We start from the raw sequence: 20,325 nt of genomic DNA on the forward strand, positions 1-20,325 counted from the left end.
TTCCCACTTGTTCTTCTTCTCCATCTTATTAGATAAGAAATAAGTTGTGGATATTTGAATCATGTTTCTGTTAAACTTTGAATGATCAAGAAATCAGGAAGAAATGGGGTTAATAGTCAGGGGTGAAGCTACGTATGTCGAAGGGTAGTTAGTTGAACACTCTTCGATGAAAACTATAGGTCAAATGTTACTTTTTAAAGTATTCTTGAACACCCTTATCGAAATTTTTAACTTCACCACTGTATAATAGTGGCTTATAACAATGATGAACTTCATTTGTGGTGTGTATCATTCAATTAGCAATAATTTGTTCATTAAATACAAGTATAGAAAAGAATAAACCAAAGTTCCATTTATTTATGAAGACGCAGTTTTTGTTTTTGTTTGCTCAAATTATCATCTTGAAAAGAGAGCACTGCCGTACAGAGCAGAGGTAATCCTTATGTAGCCACATAACTTTCTCTGACATTAAATATTCCAAATTTTAATATATTGCATGTATAGACTATAGTATTTTGAGGAACTTTTGTATCTGATGATGCATGATGTGGAGAAATATAAAAATACTGGACATTTGCAGGTTGCAGTATATTTGCAGTGATTTCGAGGGGATGTATCTGCTTATTCTAACTTCCTTTATTCTCTAGTCTTTTGTTTGCCATGATTAAAGAATTTTTACGTTATCAAGCTAAATTAAGCTTATATGTTAGCCTAGAAAATAGAGTAAGAGATTATCCAACCCCGACCACACTTGCAATAACAACGACATACTTAGTCATGTGAGTTGTTATTAACAGACCCTCGACTTAAGAGACCCTTTTTCGTGTGGTTATTTCTTTCTCAACCTTGAGAAATTTTGAGGTGTGAGAGTGAGAGAAAACCCATCTCCAATGATTTTTGGTGTTTGTTCATAAATTTGATGTTGATATAGTTGCAGTAGCCAGAGTGGATTCATCCTCTAAAGACAAAGTAAGTACATTGTGCATCTCAAAGTGTTAATTAATTCATGGACACGTGAACGCTGACCACACAAGAAGAAATATTCAGTTGCAAATTAATCAATCATTTGTAAAATGAATATCTAACTATCCAATCATGAAATGGACCTCTTATAAATCATTAATCATCTCAAACAATTTGGGATATGTTGAAAATTATTTTTAAGTATAAGAAAAGTAACATTTTCTATAAGAAAAGTATATTGGAACAAAGAAAGTAATATCATCACTCGTAGCTAAGTGTCTAATAAAGTTGTTGACAAAAATCACAAGAGATTATAATTGAAGTGTCAACAAGTCAAGAAATGCAATTTAATTTCTTATCATCTACCTAATTTTGATAAATAAAATTATCTTTATATAGACATTGCTAAGAAATTAATATAAAATTGAGGTCCATATAAACTAACTTAAACAAGAAGAACAAAATATAGGACAAGGAGAAGAGGGATCTCTACACACAAAACATTATTAAAAGGTAAAAGAATATTTGGTCACATATTACTAAAAATATATGATCATATACTTTTTTTCATATGTATAATATATATATATTATAATAGCATCATATGTGCCTTGCTACCTACAGGCATGGATATTTTGGAACATACCACAACAATATGGTGTCTTAATCAAGGAAACCTTTGGTGGTTATATTATATTCAGGAAGTTTCCAAGCAAGGGCACTAAAAATAAAAAGTCAAAATCTAGGTTTAATTAATTATATAAATATTTAGAGAGAGAAAAATTGTTATAGTAAATATTTATTAATAAAAAAATCCTTGTGATTGCCATAAGACCTTCTCCCTCTTGGAAATTGGCTAATCAAAAGGATTTTCCTTTTTGTCTTTTCTACGGTAGCACCATGAATGGTGCATAGCAAAGCAGCGCCCAATACACCGGCAACTCCCATCATGTCTCCAAAAGACCTTCCCTCCCCTTTAGGACCGAGTTCAGGACATAGATTTCTTAAAAGTGAATTAAGTGTACTAACATATTCAACGAGTCACAATAATTTTTAATAATTAAGCAAAAGACACCTATATAAAGTGACCTAAATTGCTAAAATAATTTTTTGATGTTCTTTAGTTAAAAAAGGATTGAATATACACCTTGAAAATCTAGTATAGCCACCACACCCACTACTTACAATTAGTTTTTTTTTTTTTTTGGAAAATATTTATTTATTCTAAGTCAATATTCATTATCAAAAAAAAAAATTGCAATATATCGCACAAGTTAACTTGAATCCTGAATTTGCCTCAAGATTTTCTTTAGCACTAAGTGATATTGGATTACGTTTTTATGTAATCAGTCAATTCATGAAGGAAAAAGAAAAAGAAGCTATAAAACAAAAATGAAAGAGTAGCCTATAGCCTATACAAGGAACACAGACTATCGATCGATGTGGTGCGATAAATAAGCTTCATTTATTCTTAATTAAAAGTGTCGAGTATAACTCTTAAAAACGAACAAACTTCTAATAAAAAGAAATTCTTATTGTATGACACGTATCAACACTAATCAAATCAGTGAATTTCAAATATCAATATTATGGAGAAAAAAAAAGATATGGTGGGGTAGGGGGTGGGGTTGAGCATTGATGAAAGAGTAATGAAGAGCACATGAAGAATTGGGCCTACCACCAAAAGCCCACGGGGTAGAGGGAGCAAACAAGCATGTTGGGCAACACTTCATCGTTATATGATAAAGAGATTTTTACGGAAGCAGTATATTCGTTCATCAAAATAATAATCGATAAATATATTTATTTATTTTTGTATAATTTACAAGATATATAATTATTTTTAGTTGACCGGCTAAATATCTACTCCCTCTGTTCCAATTATGTGACTTATTTTTCTTTTTAGTTAGTCCAAAAAAAAAATAACACATTTCTATATTAAGTAATAATTTAACTATAAAATGTATATTTTACCCTTAATAAAATGTTTTACATCTATACAAATTTCTATCATTCATTTTGGACCACAAGTTTTAAAAATCTTCCTTTCTTTCTTAAACTCCGTGTCGAATCAAACTACCTCACATAAAACAGAGGGAGTATTATAAAATGCAAAACAAATACCACCGGCCAACTCAGACAGAGATTACATTTAATTTCGAACAATGATTTGATTGGACCCGTGCACTTCTATTCCCCGTGTAATTTTTTAACTACAAAATAATTCACCAAAAATTACCACATGATTTAAGTTATTTATATATTTTTAATAGATATAAAAAAATTAAAATTATTAAATTTGATTGAACTCGTAACTTATAATGTTATGGTTTTAATTAATGTCTTTATAAGCCGTGATAAATTTCACACACAAAATTATAGCGATATTGCAATTTTTTACTAATTGTATTAAATCAATATTTCGAGAACGCATTATCGCTCCCTCAACTCTCTTATTAAAATAGCAACTTTGCTAATGTTGTAATTAATTGAAGCATGATCTTAAGTTATTTATATATTTTTTAATAGATATAAAAAATTAAAATTATTGAATTTAATTAAACTCGTAACTTATAATGCTATGGTTTTAATTAATGTCTTTATAAGCCGTGATGAATTTCACACACAAAATTATAGCTATATTGCGATATTTTATTAATTGTATTAAATTAATATTTTGAGAATGCACTATCGCTCCCTCAACTCTCTTATTAAAATAAAATAGCAACTTTGCTGATGTTGTAATTAATTGAAGCATGATCTTAATCTAAATTTAGTTAGTATTATAATTAATTTCTAGATTAAAAACAAGTAACTCCATTAGCACATCTTCGTTGAATCTTTCTTGTCGAGGAAAATCGAGTATTTCTCTTTTTTAATTTTTTTTTAATTTTTTTTGTGATTCAAATATTTTAATCTTATTTTTTTTATTATGACAAATGAGACACTTTCTTTTTCTTCTTTTGTAATTTTTTCTATGATTTTTTATCGTTCTTGTTTTATAAAATCTTTTATTTAAACAATAGAAGAAAACTCAGCTTAACATGTTCCATGTTAATTTAAGATATAATTTGAGACGATCGATCGTAAACATTTTCAACGAGTTTGCATTTTCTCCACGAAATTGATTGTTTTAGTCTACAGACCTCTTCACCTATTTGTACAATCGATAATTCGATACCACAAAAAATAATAGTTATTAACTTTATTATAAAAATAAAATAAAATGTAAGGTGCCCATTCTTTTTTTTCTTTTTCCCAAGAGCCCTCAATGTGATCCAAGAGACAATCCATGTTCTCAAGAAAATCAGTAGAGATTCAAAGGATTTTGTTGCATTTTTATTCAATCATTTTCCTCACCAAACACTTCATTTTATCATGACAATCCATTCGTGTGCATGCTCTAATAAATAATGAAAAATCATTCCATATTTTCGGCGTAACCAGAGTTTAGTCTTAGTCGTCATGCTCTGAGTTTTTTCTTTCAACGAGACTTTCTTGTCATTTCTCTTCTCTATCAGGAAAGTTATCCATTTTCAAATTATTTATCGTGTTTCTCTTTTACACATCCCTTAAGAAAATTAAAGAATAATGAACTGAAGAGAAAAATAGAGTCTATCCGTTCAATATTTGTGGCGAGCTTAATTTTTTTTTTTAAAAAATGTAGTAAAAGGAACATCCATTGAATTTATTGACAGTTCACACAATATGGTATGAACAATCTCTTTCGATATAAGATTTCTTGACAACTCATTTTAATTTATTGGCTTTACAAAAATGTTTGTTTTAACGCCGAACTCTAAAGTTACTCTTAAGTTGGTGGGTAAAAGTTCTGTAGCTGGTGGGATATGTTTCCACCAAGTTTGCTTACGTTCAGTAATTGGTTCAATCTAATATGTTAACATTTGATTGTGTTCATGAGGGGCGGATTTATAGTATAAGTTATGAGTTCGATCAAATTTTAAATATATTAAGAAATTTATTTAATGTGCATATATATTAATATCTAACTTAGTTATTAGTATTTGAAATCATAGTCGTGGAACCTTGAATTTCTAAAGTTTAAATCTTGAATCTATTTTTTTACCCATACTATGTATATATTATAAAAAATTATAAATATGTGTCTCTGTGTGCATTTAAGTGCAAAAAACTGTAGATAATGTAATCCACCACATTTCTTCAACTACAAAAAAAAAAGTATTTTTTTCTATAAATTTGGGTTAGGCCAAAATAAAGCAATTTATCATTTTCCATAGGCAGTGGCGCATAAATTTACTCTACTCACCTTATACTTAAATAGTAAGTACCCCTTTCGCGTAAACTTGTTCACATTATCGATCTCATCTCTCAAATTCAGATAAAAGATACGAGAGGTTATCTTGACAGTAACAATGATCAACTCATAATAAAAATTAAAGCTTAAATGAAAAAATAATGAAAATTTATATAGTCGAACCGGACTTTGCTCATAATTATAGGTTAATCATAAATCATAATAATAGTGAAAGGCAACTAATAATGGAAATTAATGATGCTTCTGTTGACTTCACTAAAGTCCACCAATTCCACTTCCTTATGTGGGTTTTCCCTATTTAGGCTGCTTCATTTTGTAGAAAAAATATATTTTAAAAATATATACACCGTCAGTGTAAAAAATAAATTACATTTTACGAACTCACTCAAGGAATATCTACAAATAAACTTGCTTAACATGTTTAAAAATAAAACAGATCACCTGTTATAATATATAAACATAAAATATGACCTGATTATATAAAAATTTCTTACACTGACGAGTATATATATCTTAAAACCCACTTATGATCTTCTTTTATGGTGGAGACCCCATAAAAACCAACACATATCATTTATATGACCTAACTGATTAACAAAAAAAATCTTTATATAACCTAAATTTAGAAACATAAATTTCTAGAGTTAACTTCCATAACACAAACTCTCAAGCAATATTTTCTTTCCTTAATCCTTTTTGGGAGTTGTGCCATATTATCTTAGACTAATATATGAAGTTATTTTGTTTCAACATGAGGAAATTCTTAGTGTTTATGTTGATTATAGTCATGTATTGTTCTTGCTTGGGAGAGGCATATCCTAGAAAAGCCTTGATGGGAGGAAGGGGACATGAAGAACATATAATGGACAATGGAGTGGGATTTGGTGTAGGGAAAAAGTATATGTACCCCGATCGCGATGTAGATAATCATCATAACATACCAAGAGAATATTACAGTCAGAGAGGAGACAACTCTTCTAGTGGAGCAGCAACTGGTGCTGGTGCTGGTGCTGGTGATAATAGTGATAACGGAAGAGGTTGAACTTTGTATGTCTTGCAACTATATATGAATGATGTTATATGTATTAGAAACTATGTATGTGTGTGTGTTTGTCTTTCCATCTTCTATATGAGTGTAACTACCTTCCGTCTATGGTATATTAAACGCGAAGGGAGAAACTTTTCATATGAAGCGCTTTATCCCTTAATGTACCAACTCAATGTAAATTTGTGAATCCTAATAAGAAGTGTTTTACTCCTTTAATTTACCTGCCCTCATACAAAATTGACTTTTTTCACACGACATCAGTAAAAAATAAGTCTCTACCTTTACAAAATAGGAATAAAATTTGTGTATACGTTATTCTCTTCCGCTCTAGTTGTGAAGATTACATTGGGTATGCTATTGTTATCAGTAGAAGATAACACAAGAAATTTGTAAATAGAACACAAACTTGTAGGTTCTTTAGTTATATGTCACATAGAGATCACTTTTTTTTCTTTTCCTTTAAAACTAAATCAATCAACCAAAAGTCTAAATAGGGTTAACAAATTTTCCATCTCATTAGGGCACGAAAAACGAATCGACATCTCGATATGATACAGCCCTTCCAATCCAACTTTCCATTTCCAAATTGGTACTTTAATGTGGAATACTGAGCAAAGATGTGCCACCAATCAATTTCCTTATGTTCCCAATTTTTCCACAAAATTTTGAAGCAGTAAATGAGGAATCAGCGCGATGTCACAAACTATTTTATATACTACCTTATACACAAAATGCTGAAACATAGTCACTTGTATCAATTGGAAATACAAAAAAAGTTTACAGATGTGACAATTGCATTTCTAGAGGTAATGAAAATTATACAGAACCTTTTTTCACTTGAAATGAAGCTGCTCTATACACAAACTATGCAGCGAGTTGGTATAAGAGAGCTCAAAACCAATATTTGAACGTAAAATCGGGTTATCACCAGATGTTACTCCTGTAACTATGCATAGGAGAGGAATTTCACAAAAGAAATCTCAACGAATCTCCGGATGGACAGTTGGGGTCGTCACGGGATGTTAGTACTGTTAGAATGTTCAGGAGAAGATGAGGCACATGGAGAACGGGAACTCTTGCACCTCCGGTTTCTTGGATATGGATGCATGTTGGCCAGTTCACTGACTCGATGCAGGACAGACTTTGGCAAAGGTCGCCAAGACAGGTTATGTTTACCCTTTTCCTGTATCAATGATAATCCGGTCAAATATCATATAAGAAAAGTAAGCCCTCTGGAATAAGGGGAAAGTTTGAAGAACGTCAAAACACTACACGTCGCTATATTATCCATCAAACGAAGTGGCTGGACTAAACAACATATACCAAAATCAGCATATAGGCATAGATTCTTGAGCGTTAAGCTTCCTACTAACTTTGATGAGTTCGACTCATGCTACTTGAAACCAAAAATGCAACTAAACATGAATAAATAAGTTAGGTGGAAATTATACTCAATTACACTCCACTATACAACAATCTGATTTCACCAACATAATTTAGTATTACTATGACTCTTGTGCGCACAAACACAAACAAAAATTTTCAAAACAAATAATTATGATGGCTATACAACAACATACCCAATGTAATCCCACAAGTGGAGGGTCCGGGGAGGGTAAAATGTACGCAGACCTTACCCCTACCTCTGTGGACTAGAAAAGCTGTTTCTGGTAGACCCTCTAAGAAAGAAAGGAAAATAACAACAAAATAGCAAGATACACAAAGCAATTGAAGTAAGCTGTAGTAGTAAAACTGAAAAATAAGATACTATGTGAATACCAGATAAAAATACTAAAAGATGAGAAGGAGACCAGTTCCCTGCTTCTCCCTTGGAAAAGTACTACAACACATGGCTAACCTTCTCCCCTAATCTCCTAAGCCTCCAAAACTTCTTATCTAGGGTCATGTCCTCAGAATATATGATGGCTATACATACAAAGTAATTCTATGACAGAACAGAAAGAAACTATTGCATCAAGTTTAAAAGGCCCATGATTCACAGCAAACATCAAGCATCATTAATCAAATTTAAAAAATGAATACTCACCGTTGTTTTGCTTTGTTTCTGTAGGTAAGTTGCTTTAAGAAGATTCCTCCATTTATCCTGCAAGACGTTTTAGCAGCAGAGTACCAGCTTTAGGTAAGTAGCATGCAAACACTAGATGATGCATGGTTTTTCTTGACTCATCTGGTTGAAGAATGCCTGATAGTGGCCATGGTGCTTACCTTGAGATCCACAGGTGTTCTATGAACAGATGATGAGAAATAAAGCTTCTTTATATGACTCCATCTTCCAACTCCATATTGGGCAACTCCATCAATCAACTTTCTGACCTCTGAAACAGTCCAGAGCCTGTGATGTTTCCTCCGCACACCATCTTGATCCAACTTCTTTGGTGCAACAACATCATCTTCATAATTCACAACTGTAGTAGCCTCCTTATGAGGCTCCTCCTTGTGAGGTTTGAAAACCTTCAAGGTGATCAACTTTTATGTCAAGGAAAATACTAACTGAAGATTAAAACGTGATTAAAAAGTTGCAAAAAGATACGGGGAAGTATGGAGGGTATCACGATATGCTCAATAACAAATTGACATGGAAGATCACCCTTTGTTTTCAAAAAGTACCTGAACTCACCACCCAAAAATTTCTAGCAAGCACAGTGTTACATCAACTCTCATTCATTTTGAGTTTTGAATAAATTGTCAACAAAGATGGTGGTTGAATGTTATTTGTGAACTGACTTGCACGACCGAAATTATACAACTAGCCTAGTAAGGGCACCTTTAATCTTAGTTGTGCGGACTCTTCACTTTTGATGCCGCACCCGTCTCGGATTCTCCAAAAATACACTACTTTTGGCGAATCCGACACGCATCCGTTGGCATTTTTGAAGAGTCCGAGCAACATAGCCTTCAATGTGCTTATACATGGATGCAGTGCAAGGATCACATAAATGAAATTACACATTTTGTTTCAAAAAAAATTTGGAGTGTACCTGTGTCGCATTAGATGCATCCCAATCATCACATTCTTCATTCACAAGAGAGGCAAAAGGCACTTGAATAGCTTTATAAGAAGACTCTTCAGAAAACAATACCATTTCCATAGATTCTGCACGAGGTTTCTTCTGACATCTGACTTTGAGAAGCTTATTCTTTGATTCTGGTGCATTAGTAGAAACCTCTACTCTTTTCTTAAGACGTTTAGCATTAAGATCTGAGGATTCATCAATATACCTTCGTGTAGGCTTGCGCAGACGCTTTTGAGTGACAGGAGTGTCAGTGTTTATTGCTTCAGAAGTGACTGGAGGGCTTACTACAGAGGATTCATGCATATCAAAGCTTTCACAGTTTACATCTTGCCCCTCATTTTGTGTAGCATTAGACATAAAAGAAATTCCGTTAGATGTTAGCGCAGAATGGTCAATCATGCTGTCATTCATCTTCTCAGAAGATGCAGCTTCAGCAAAGAAGCCTGCCACATCATCCACATTGCTGATATCTCCTGGATTGAAAGCAGTAGGGAATTTCACAGCATTGTACTCAACTAGCATCTGACTTTCACATTTGTCACGAGAAAGGTCATGCAACTCTGAATTGGTAAGGCCAAACATAGCATTCTGACTTTGAGATTCTTGCACAACTAATCCCGAAGAGTATGGCATTCCACAGGTGTCAGTTCCATCACAACTAGATAATGGAATCTGACTTTCTAAAATAGGGTCCAGCAATCCTCTACTTGAACCATAATCCAGATTTGTGATGCTTTCAGCAAATTCAATATCTGTTTCCAAGAAGACCAGAAAGAATTGTAGTTCTACTTGATGTACAATATTTTTTCTTAATAATAAGAACATAACTTACGAAAACTGTTTACCTAACAAATAATCTTCACATGGAGGGGAAAGATCATTTTGTGCTTGAATTTTTCCAGCTTCAAATTGACTTCGCTTAAGATCAAGGACCTGGCACGGTGACCAGGTAATTCAGCAAAGACAAAGATCTAAAGATAGTAATGATTGAAGGAAAAACAAAAAAACACCCCTCGAAACAGCCAACATGCACAGGAAAGGAACTCCCACAACCAAACGATTCAGAGAGCAATAGGAAACAACTTGCGGATTCCAACGACAAAAGAAAAAGAAATCTACTCAAGATCTGCGAAGCAACTTTGTTATACATCAGAATGTCAAAGCAATTTGAACTTTGAAGAAAAAAACATTGATGTCTAACTGCAGCATATTGGTGGAGCTGTGTTTAATCTCCTAGGGACAAAAAAAGAGCCATACAGTGCGTCCATCTCAAATTGACAGTCAAGACTACTGACACTCCATAGTACTCAACATTTCAATCAAAATATTCCTTTAGCTGAACCAGGATATTCATTCATTAGACTATACTTTTTTATACTATCAAGTTATCATACTTCTTTCAATTAGACAAAGATGTGTTTCTTTTTGTAAGGTACAATGGAAGATGTTGTTCAGCTGGTGCTGTGGGAAGCAAATGAGGAGACATAAGGTGTGGAAGGTTGCTCCACTCACGCGTATATGGGTTGTGTCATGTGTGGAGCGAGAGAAAAAAGTAGAAGCACTTTTAAAGGGCAAGTACTTTTATACACGTAGGGGTCGTTTGGCTGGGAACAAGTTATCCCAGAATCAATTATTCTGGGATTAACTATCCCAAGATAACTTATCCCACCATGTATATGGGATAACTTACTTATCCCATCACTATGGTATAAATGGTGGGACAAGTTATCCCAAAAATGACAACCAAACAAGACACCAAAATTTTATACCGGGACCATTTATTTTTATCCCTCACACCAAACGACCCCTTAAGGAATAGCCTCGTGTCCCTTCTCGTTGGTGGAACCATGAGGTCCTGTCAGCAAAGATGAAGAGTCGGTGTCATTTGTAGGGAACCGTCTGTTATTGTAGGTTCTTTACTTATGGTATACCACTTGTATAGAGTATTTCCCAACTATCACTAAAATTTATTACTTCATCCAAAAGAGGCAATATCCCGTACACTTTCATGCCTTCAGGAAGTCCATCAACTCATCTTCCAAGACCTATATCTAGACTAGAAGAGAGGGAAGGTAAAATGCTAAACAAGACACGAGACAAACTTCTTCATATGCATAAAAGGAAAGAAAGGCCACACAAACTTCTTGATATGCATAAAAGGAAAGAAAGGTGACACAAACTTCTCCATATGCATAAAAGGAAAGAAGGGCGAGACAAACTTGATAAGGTATTACAGAGGTACAAAAAGATACAGGCTCTTCCAAAAGGAAAATAGGGGACAACAGCTTTTTATTCAAATATGCAAAAATGGGGGACAACAATAACATAAACTTGCGACCGAAGTTCTAAATTCCTGATTGGGCCAAACAAAACTAGGAAAAGCAAAAAACATATGGGATAAAAGTGTTAACAGATGCGGAAAATTTCTTTAAGCATAAGAAATTAGTAACTAGATTAGACATATTCCATTATCAAAAACAGCAATTTAACCGAAAGAGAAGCTCACATACATCTTGGTTAATTTCATTTTCCCTTTTAGATGCAATACTGGAACCTGAGAACCACAAAAAGGAACTATTAGAAGTGATCATAGCATAATTATAGATAAACAGATATGACAGTCAAAGACTAAGGGCTATATTATATATTATACTATACGCCAAAGCGACCATCTTCCCAAGGATTAAAGAAAAACATGAGATGACATACCTATATTGTACAAAGCACCTTTCCTTTCCATGCCCTTTAATACCCTCTTCTCATCAAAACGCAAGACACCAGAGATAGAAGCATGATCATCACGGGTTTCTAAAAGCAACATACAGCAAAAATCGTATCATCTTCTAAAGGATGAATAACAGGTTCATCTTCTATGAGCTAAGAATCAGTAATTACAATACCACAAAAAACGTAAAAAAACAAATCATCAAGACATGGTGAGTAATTCTTTTTATGAGATACGCTGGTCTGAGGTCTCAGTACATAATATTCACTCTGCACAAGGATTGGATTCTGTTTCCTTTTTATGGCGGATAAGAATGGGAATCATGCTGCAGGAATTAATTCAAATTGTGCTTTTTGTTGCATGAGTCACAATACATCTACATCTAGACGAGTGAAGTTCATCTCTAGCGACTTGCAGAAAAGGAAAAATATATAAGATTACACTACATAAAATCAAACTTCTTCTTTTTTTGGTTTCCCATCCGGTGTCCGGTACTCACATTGGAGCCCGACTAAATCCAGATTCGCGCCAAGAAGTCCCACATTGGGGGGTACAACGCTCCCTAACAAAGGCGACTCCGTACCCAAGGGGACTCGAACCCGAGATCTCTAGTTACAGGTGAAGGAGTACTTACCACTCCACCACAACCCTTGTTGGTACATAAAATAAAACTTACAGTAAAGTAACAAATTAGCAACCAAAAACCAAAAGAACCCGATAGCTGATACTATCATCAGACATACAAAAAGCTAAAGAGAACATATTTGACTAGGTATGCTATTTAGCCTATTTTTTTTAAGTAATTGATTTTATGGGGTCATCTATATACCATTACAACTGAGCAATTCCTCTCTGCATATACATTAAGCTTGGAATCACAAATTGTGGCACCTGAACTGCCTATTAGAACAACAATGCAGGTTCGGGTGTCAAACTTACCACCTTGGTCAATCTAAGCAACTGTCAAAATAGACATAACTCCAGCTGCCATTAAATCCCAAAACAGAACAATCAATGTACCAAGATTTCATATTCATCTGGATTAACAAGAAAGAACAAGGTAATGACTTCCTTAGATCATAATAAATTAGTAACACAAGATAATGAGAAAAGCCTATATAGTGTATCCACATCAATTATAAACGGGAAAAAGAATCTGAATCACATAAGCAAGACAAGGGAAAAACAAAGCAACTTAACAAGGAATATACTAGTTCATGTGAAGTAACAAGTAGTTTGAGACTCTTAAACAATGAGACAATTAACATTTGCACCAGCACAAAGCATCCACAGTGCAAATTAGTATATTGTTGAAAATGCATTAGTTAGTACCTGATTCATCAAACCAGACCCCTAGAGAAGCAAAACCACTTCGATATGCTGAATTCTGCAAACACAGATGGAAAAATTTTAGGACACTTTCTCAGACTAAGGTAAATACATGCATAGATGTAGCAGATTAAGTAAAAAGAAAAAGAACCTTGGACTAACTCAACACTAAAAGCTGGCTCATGCCCAAAAACCACATAAGTAGACACCAACTCATACCTCAACCAATGTTGTGTCTAACTCAACCCAAAAAGCTAGTTCATTAGGGAGGGTTGTTCAAGACCATATAAGGAGACAATAACCCATCCCCTCAACCAATGCGGAACATTCTAACAGACTTATGTCCAACATAGATAGATGTCTAATATGTGCCTGTAAAAGCATTTAGGTGTAAGATAGGTAAACTTTATTTCCATCTCCTCTCCTGTTTCATTATTTCTCGGAACATACACAGTATTCATCACAGTATTCATCGGTGAAAGAATTTGTGTCAGCGACACTGTGTAGGCAGGTCATACATCAAGGGCAGTATTTAGGTAAGTGGGCTTATTGAAAAATATTTTTTAAAACCAATGTTTCAAAAACTGTCCTAAGAAAATAAAAATGAACGCAAGAAAGATACACACTCAAAAAACTTGTAAGCTTTAATGAGAACAACAGTCCCAAAATCTTTGAGCTAGCGCTGAACATCCTAGAGACAGGTGCAACAAATTTAAGAAATTAGCCTTAAAAATAAATAGCCTTTGCACCAAATAACCATTGAATCCGTAAAGACTTCAAAATTGCAAATCATTGAGAGAATTCATCTAGAGTTGCCACGATTCACTAATAACCCTGCCAATCGTGAACTCTTTTACGTCATTTTCAAAATGAGAACGACAGGAATGTTACTTGGTAATTAGCAGTCTATTTGTTTTTTTTTTTTGGATAAATCGGCAAAGTAAATTATCCTTCCCTTTTACCATTTTAAGCATTTCACTCTTCTCAAACTTATGGAAAAACATTATCTTTATCGAGTTTGTTTTTACCCCTCGCGAATTGCAAAGTCATTCTGTTCCACGGACCAAAACAATCAACTTATTGGGTACAATTATACTCTAACATGTTCAAGTGTATGTGTTTCCATTTCTCAGCCCAACAGAAGGGGCTACCAAAAACAAGCTCCCAGCCTTGCTTTTCTTTGACTGGGTGCAGGGGCAGATTTAGTAAGGTCGAAGGGGTGTCATGTGACACAGCTTCATTGGAAATTATTACTATTATACATATATATAACACAAAGGATATATTGAGTAAAGTGACAAGTAGCTCTGTTGGTTTGGAGTTTCATTTCCACAAATAAGGTTGTGTGGTCGAATCTGCATAGCCTCAATGTAACATTTTATACACAGCCTCATTTTAGAAAAGCTGGGCTTTTGTTTTTGGTCCTTTTTATGTTTTTTTCCCTTTATCGTTCTTTCTCACCAATAAAATCGATTAAGAACAATTTATGAAATTCAATGAATAATAAATTATTTACTGATCATTTGCTGCCCTATATAAAAAGATATTTAGCACTATAATTTCTACTGAGGTGATTTTAAGTACATTTCAAAAAAGGAAAACTCATCGAGAAAAAGTTATAGTATATTTTTTATTATTTTAGAAAAGAAACAATAGTACCCGTGAATTGTGTTTTATTTGTATTTCATTCTTTTTTAATAGGGTGTTACATTAGTTGCCCCCAAGGCCTGGCCTAGCTCGAGTGGCAAAAGGTGGAGGATTTGTGGCTTAGGTCGTAGGTTCAAGCCCCACACCATGCAAAGCGAAGCCCGGTATTTAAGTGGAGAAGGGTAGAGGGGCGGGCCCATTATCCACCGAGTTTAGAAGGTTGTGATTGGTCCAAAGGGTGGGTGACAGACGGATTTCAAGGTTATCAAAAAAAAAATAGGGTGTTACATTAGTTTATTTATTGTTTCTCATTTTAAAAGGTGACACTGACGAAAAAAGTGTACGCCACTGCTTGGGTGATAGGGAAGTTATAGGGGATGTAGGAAAAATAGGGAAACACGAGTTGAGCAATGCATCTTCAGAAAGGGAAATGCTCTGGAAGAGAGCTTTCAACCTTAATCTTTTTCATTCGCGAAAAAAGGAAACTTAAAAGGACAGTCTTGGAAAGGAAAATAGGGAAACACAAGTTGAACAATGTCCCCAAAAGAGGAAACGTTTTCAGAACACCCCTTAAATTTCATGTACTTTGGATGGAGCCTAAGACTTCCATATAAAGACAAAAAGATCTCCATAATTCCAAGGAAGGAATGCACTTCAAGAAGGAATTTCTCAGTGCTATTTTTTTTTAACAATGTATTCTTCTTAGTTGATCTCTATGCTATTTTATCGAGTGTCATTGTGCATTAATCACGTTGTTTATTCATGGGGTAAAGACTTAAATAACTCTACAATGTATCAGTAAATAAGTGTCATTCAATTATTGACACGCCAAGCTTCAAATGCTTTTTCAAGCACATACAACTGAAAAACTCTACTAAGCAATAAAAAGATGGTTTCCTCCTTCATCTCTATCAATTTACTCTAAATTTAGGAAAAAGGGGTAGCAAAAAAATGAAATTGAGCAGATATTTCTACATACATGAACCCTTTTGAGTCCAGTAACTCGCAACACGAAAAAAAAGGCTACATTTTTCTGCCAACACACACAAATTCCCTCAAACCGTTCTAACCATATATTAATGTCTTCCAAAATTCGCACAAATTACATAATGTACTGTACATAGGCACAATCATAGTACAAGAAAGAACATAAAAATTGACAAAGAAAACCAAACATACTAACGTGATTCATCAGTAAAGAGAAACAATTATAGTGAGAATGTAGAGTGGAAGTGTGTGTCATTCAATAAATAAAAAGATGGTTTATCTCTTCACCACTGTTAATCTAAAGTACGGAAAAAGCGCTATAAAAGACCCAATATTGAGCAGAAATTTTAACATGCACGAGTCCAGTAACTTGCCATACAAAAGAACTGCATTTTTCTGTCGAAACGCACAAATTCCACAACCCCTTTTAACCATACGTCAATGTCTTGCACAAATTCCACATAGGCACAATCATAGTACAAGAAAGAACATAAAAATTGACAATGAAAACCAAAAACACTAACCTGATTCATCATTCAACTGTAATGAGAATGTAGAGAGTGAAACTCTCTCTCTCATTCAATTATTAAAAATATGGTTTCTTTCTTAATCCTTCACCTCTATTACTCAAAAGGGTACCAAAAAATCAAAATTGAGCGGAAATTCAACATGCAAGTACCCTATTAAGTCCAGCAACTTGCAACACAAAAATAAAGACTACATTTTTACTGCCAAATCCCACAATTTCCACAACCCCTTTTCACCATACATCAATGTCATACAAAAAGTACAAAAAATAACATAAAAATTGAAAAAGAAAACCAAAAACACTCACCTGATTCATCAGTCAACTGTAATGAGAGTGTAGAGAGTTCTGTGTGTGTGTCATTCAATTAATAAAAAGATAGTTTCTTTCTTAATTCTTCACCTCTATTACTCAAAAGGGCTACCAAAAAATAAAAACTTGAGCAGAATTTAACATGCAAGTACCCTTTTAAGTCCAGCAACTTGCAACACAAAAATAAGACTACATCTTTACTGCCAAACCACAATTCCCACAACCCCTTTTAACCATACATCAATGTCATACACAAATTCCATCAAACAACATAAAAATTGACAAAGAAAACCAAAAACACTAACCTGATTCATCAGTCAATATAAAAATGGTTTCTTTCTTCACCTCTATTACTCAAAATGGGTACCAAAAAATAAAAAATTGAGCATAAATTTAACATGCAAGTACCCTTTCAAGTACAACTACTTGCAACACAAAAATAAAGACTACATTTTACTTCCAATTTCCACAACCCCTTTTAACCTTACATCAATGCCACACACACTTCATCAAAGAACACAAAAATTGACAAAGAAAACCAAAAACAATAACCTGAATCATCATTCAATTAACATAAAAATGGTTACTTTCTGAACTCTTCACCTCTATTACTCAAAAGGGATACCAAAAAATCAAAACTTGAGCAGAAATTTAACATGCAAGTACCCTTTTAAGTCCAGCAACTTGCCACACAAACATAAAGACTTCATTTTTACTACCAAATTCCACTATTTCCACAACCCCTTTTTCACCATTCATCAATGCCACACACAAATTCCATCAAAGAACACAAAAATTGACAAAGTAAACCAAAAACACTAACCTGATTCATCATTCAATTGTAGTGACACTGAAACTATGTGTCTGTGTGTGTGTTAAGAGAGAGAAAATGAACAGAAAAAAAAGGGGAAAGTAAAGGGGTCGCAGGTACAATACAACCATTTATGGGACGGAATCGAAAGGAATTATATGTTGTTGTCAGTTTCGTTTTTAGTGTTTTGATAAAATCTTGAGTTTCAAGTCCGCTACGGTGGAATTGCACTCTCTTGAATTGCTACGTCTCTTTTGCTTTTGACACGTGGCACTCCTTTTTTGCAATTTTTTGTGCTAACCACTACTTCAATTATAGGGGGGATATTAAAGTATGAGACATTCTTAGAAGAAATATATTTCTTTATCTAGTAATATTTTTCGAATTTTGAGATTTAAATAAGTTTATTTTAGATAGTAATTTTTTTTTTAAAAAAATCAAAGTGTTTCTATAATGTTTTTACTTAGATATTCAAATGGACATGTTGAGTTAATAAATGAATAAAATAAGAGTTGAATTGATAAATGATCAGCTTCCTATTTAATTTGTAATAAGTAATAATAGGTTAAATTTTAATCTGCACAATTTTTTGTAAGTTTAATTTTCTTGATCTATTTTTAATAATTTATTTAAGTATTTAATAAAAAAAAAAAATTCATGATAAAAAATACTTTGATAATTATTTTTCATAGATCAAGATGATATATTGCTTGACTTTTAAACTAACTAAATTGAAAGAATTAAATGGATTGAGTTAATGAATGAATAATTGTTAACCCCATTTAAATCTAAACGGATTAGGTAATTCATGATTCTATAATATAATTTTACCATCCTAATTTAGATAATTCTTGATTTTATACAACTTTAAAAGGATAGTGATCTATAATACTTCAAGAATATGGGTGCAAAGCTTGAAATATACCTTCCCTATATTTCAATTTATATGTATTATTTTCCTTTCAGCATGTTTTAAAATGAATCATTGTTTATATTTGGTAATTTTTAATTCTAAATATCTCATGTGATATATTTAAGATTGTAATATAATATTTAAAGATTATTTTATTATATTAAATATATTTTGAATTTTAAAATATAAAAAATCATTATTTTTTAGTTATTCATAAGTCATAACTAATTAAATTAAAATACCTAAAATAATAATTAAAAAAATGTATATTTATGCATGTAAAATTGAAACTTGCGTGCACACAAAAGAAGTAGAAAACACAAATCTATTCTTTGGACACAAAAAGCTTCCATTAGTCAGCCTTTCTCCTCATTATTGTTGTCTCATGTATTCATTAGATTAGCAAATCGGAAATAATAAAAATAAAAAAATAAAAAGAACTATCTAAATCCACAAAAAATTACTATGTGTTCTTACAAAATTTAATATCCTCAAGTATTCAAGGTTGTAGATTAATTCCTCCCAAGATAAAATGGATTAACCATTAAAGAAGTAGCAGTGCTTCAAACTTCGATAATTTCAATGAATTCAAAAAGACAGCAACGAGATGAAACACGCAGACACGATCGATTTTGTTGGTAAGAAATGTATGGAAGAATGCAGAAAAATGAGATAAAACCTCTCTATTTATAGCAAACAAAGAATAATATGAAAATATGTTAATTGTCTTATTGAAAAGGTCACAACTCCTTGAAAAAGGGAAATCTTTCAGAAAGGTCACAACCCTTTGAAAAATGCGCAACCTTTCGAATGGTCACATCCCTTTAAAAAAGACACAACATTTCGTAAAGATCACAACCCTTCATAAAAATCACAACCTTTCAAAAGAGTTGCAACCATTCATTTTCTATTCACACCTTTACTTAAACCCAACAATTATATCCTCCTACTTTTAAGTGTAATATACTTAATTTTTGCAGTAGGTTCAAAAGAGTACTAGTAGTATAATAAATAAACTTTGGAACAGTCTTAGAAAATAATTATGCATCTCTTAACAAATGATTAATTAAACATGTTTCATGTTAAGTATAAAATCTGCCAATTATATAACGATGGTGTCTAATCAATTTTTGTATATTATATTAGTTATTACCTTTCAAGAACTTACCAAATAACGAAGAACAATCACTATAATAATAATATTTCTCGTCTTTCGATAAAAGTCGAATCTATATTTTTTGATAAATTTAAACTCTGTTCTCACATAATTTTCATTTCACTTCGTTAAACATCAAATCACACACCTAATGCCACTTTTTTTTAAAAAAAAATTCCCTTCCTTTATCACATAAATCAAGGGTTTACCTTTGCATTAGCCTTCAGACTTTATTAGATACTCCATTTTTATTGGCTTTTCAATGAATTTCGAGACTTTTAATATGGCCCGACCCAACCCAACATGTCCATCCTTCCATGAACACTGCACACAGTGGAAGCTTAGAGTACTCGGACTGTCATTTTAGTAGAAATGCAATAGATCCGGCATGATCCGACCCTTCCAAGGTCATTGTACATAGCAAGATCATAAAGTTGCTAGAACAACCTCTTACAAAAATGCAATAATTGTATACAACCCGTCCCCTTCCCAGGATCCCTAATGAGAGCTTAGTCCATCGGACTTTCACTTTATTTGTCGAAAAAATCATCCCTTCTCCCATTCCATCAATGAAGA

At 33.0% G+C, this 20,325-nt stretch overlaps 1 protein-coding gene across 1 annotated transcript; it reads right to left on the reverse strand.

The window, feature by feature from the left end:
• Positions 1-7,051: 7,051 nt before the first annotated feature.
• LOC125824487 (uncharacterized) lies at positions 7,052-17,760 on the reverse strand. Its single transcript, XM_049503876.1, has 9 exons — positions 17,693-17,760; positions 13,401-13,455; positions 12,053-12,151; positions 11,854-11,897; positions 10,189-10,276; positions 9,308-10,095; positions 8,535-8,780; positions 8,356-8,412; positions 7,052-7,491 (listed from the first exon to the last, which is right to left on the reverse strand). The coding sequence occupies exons 1-9, from the start codon at positions 17,702-17,704 to the stop codon at positions 7,321-7,323; spliced, it is 1,560 nt and encodes a 519-aa protein (XP_049359833.1). The 5' UTR covers positions 17,705-17,760; the 3' UTR covers positions 7,052-7,320.
• Positions 17,761-20,325: the final 2,565 nt, after the last annotated feature.

The sequence above is a fragment of the Solanum verrucosum genome, unplaced genomic scaffold (genome assembly GCF_900185275.1).
Source record: "Solanum verrucosum unplaced genomic scaffold, falcon-dt-bn FXZP01000125.1, whole genome shotgun sequence".
NCBI lineage: Eukaryota > Viridiplantae > Streptophyta > Magnoliopsida > Solanales > Solanaceae > Solanum > Solanum verrucosum.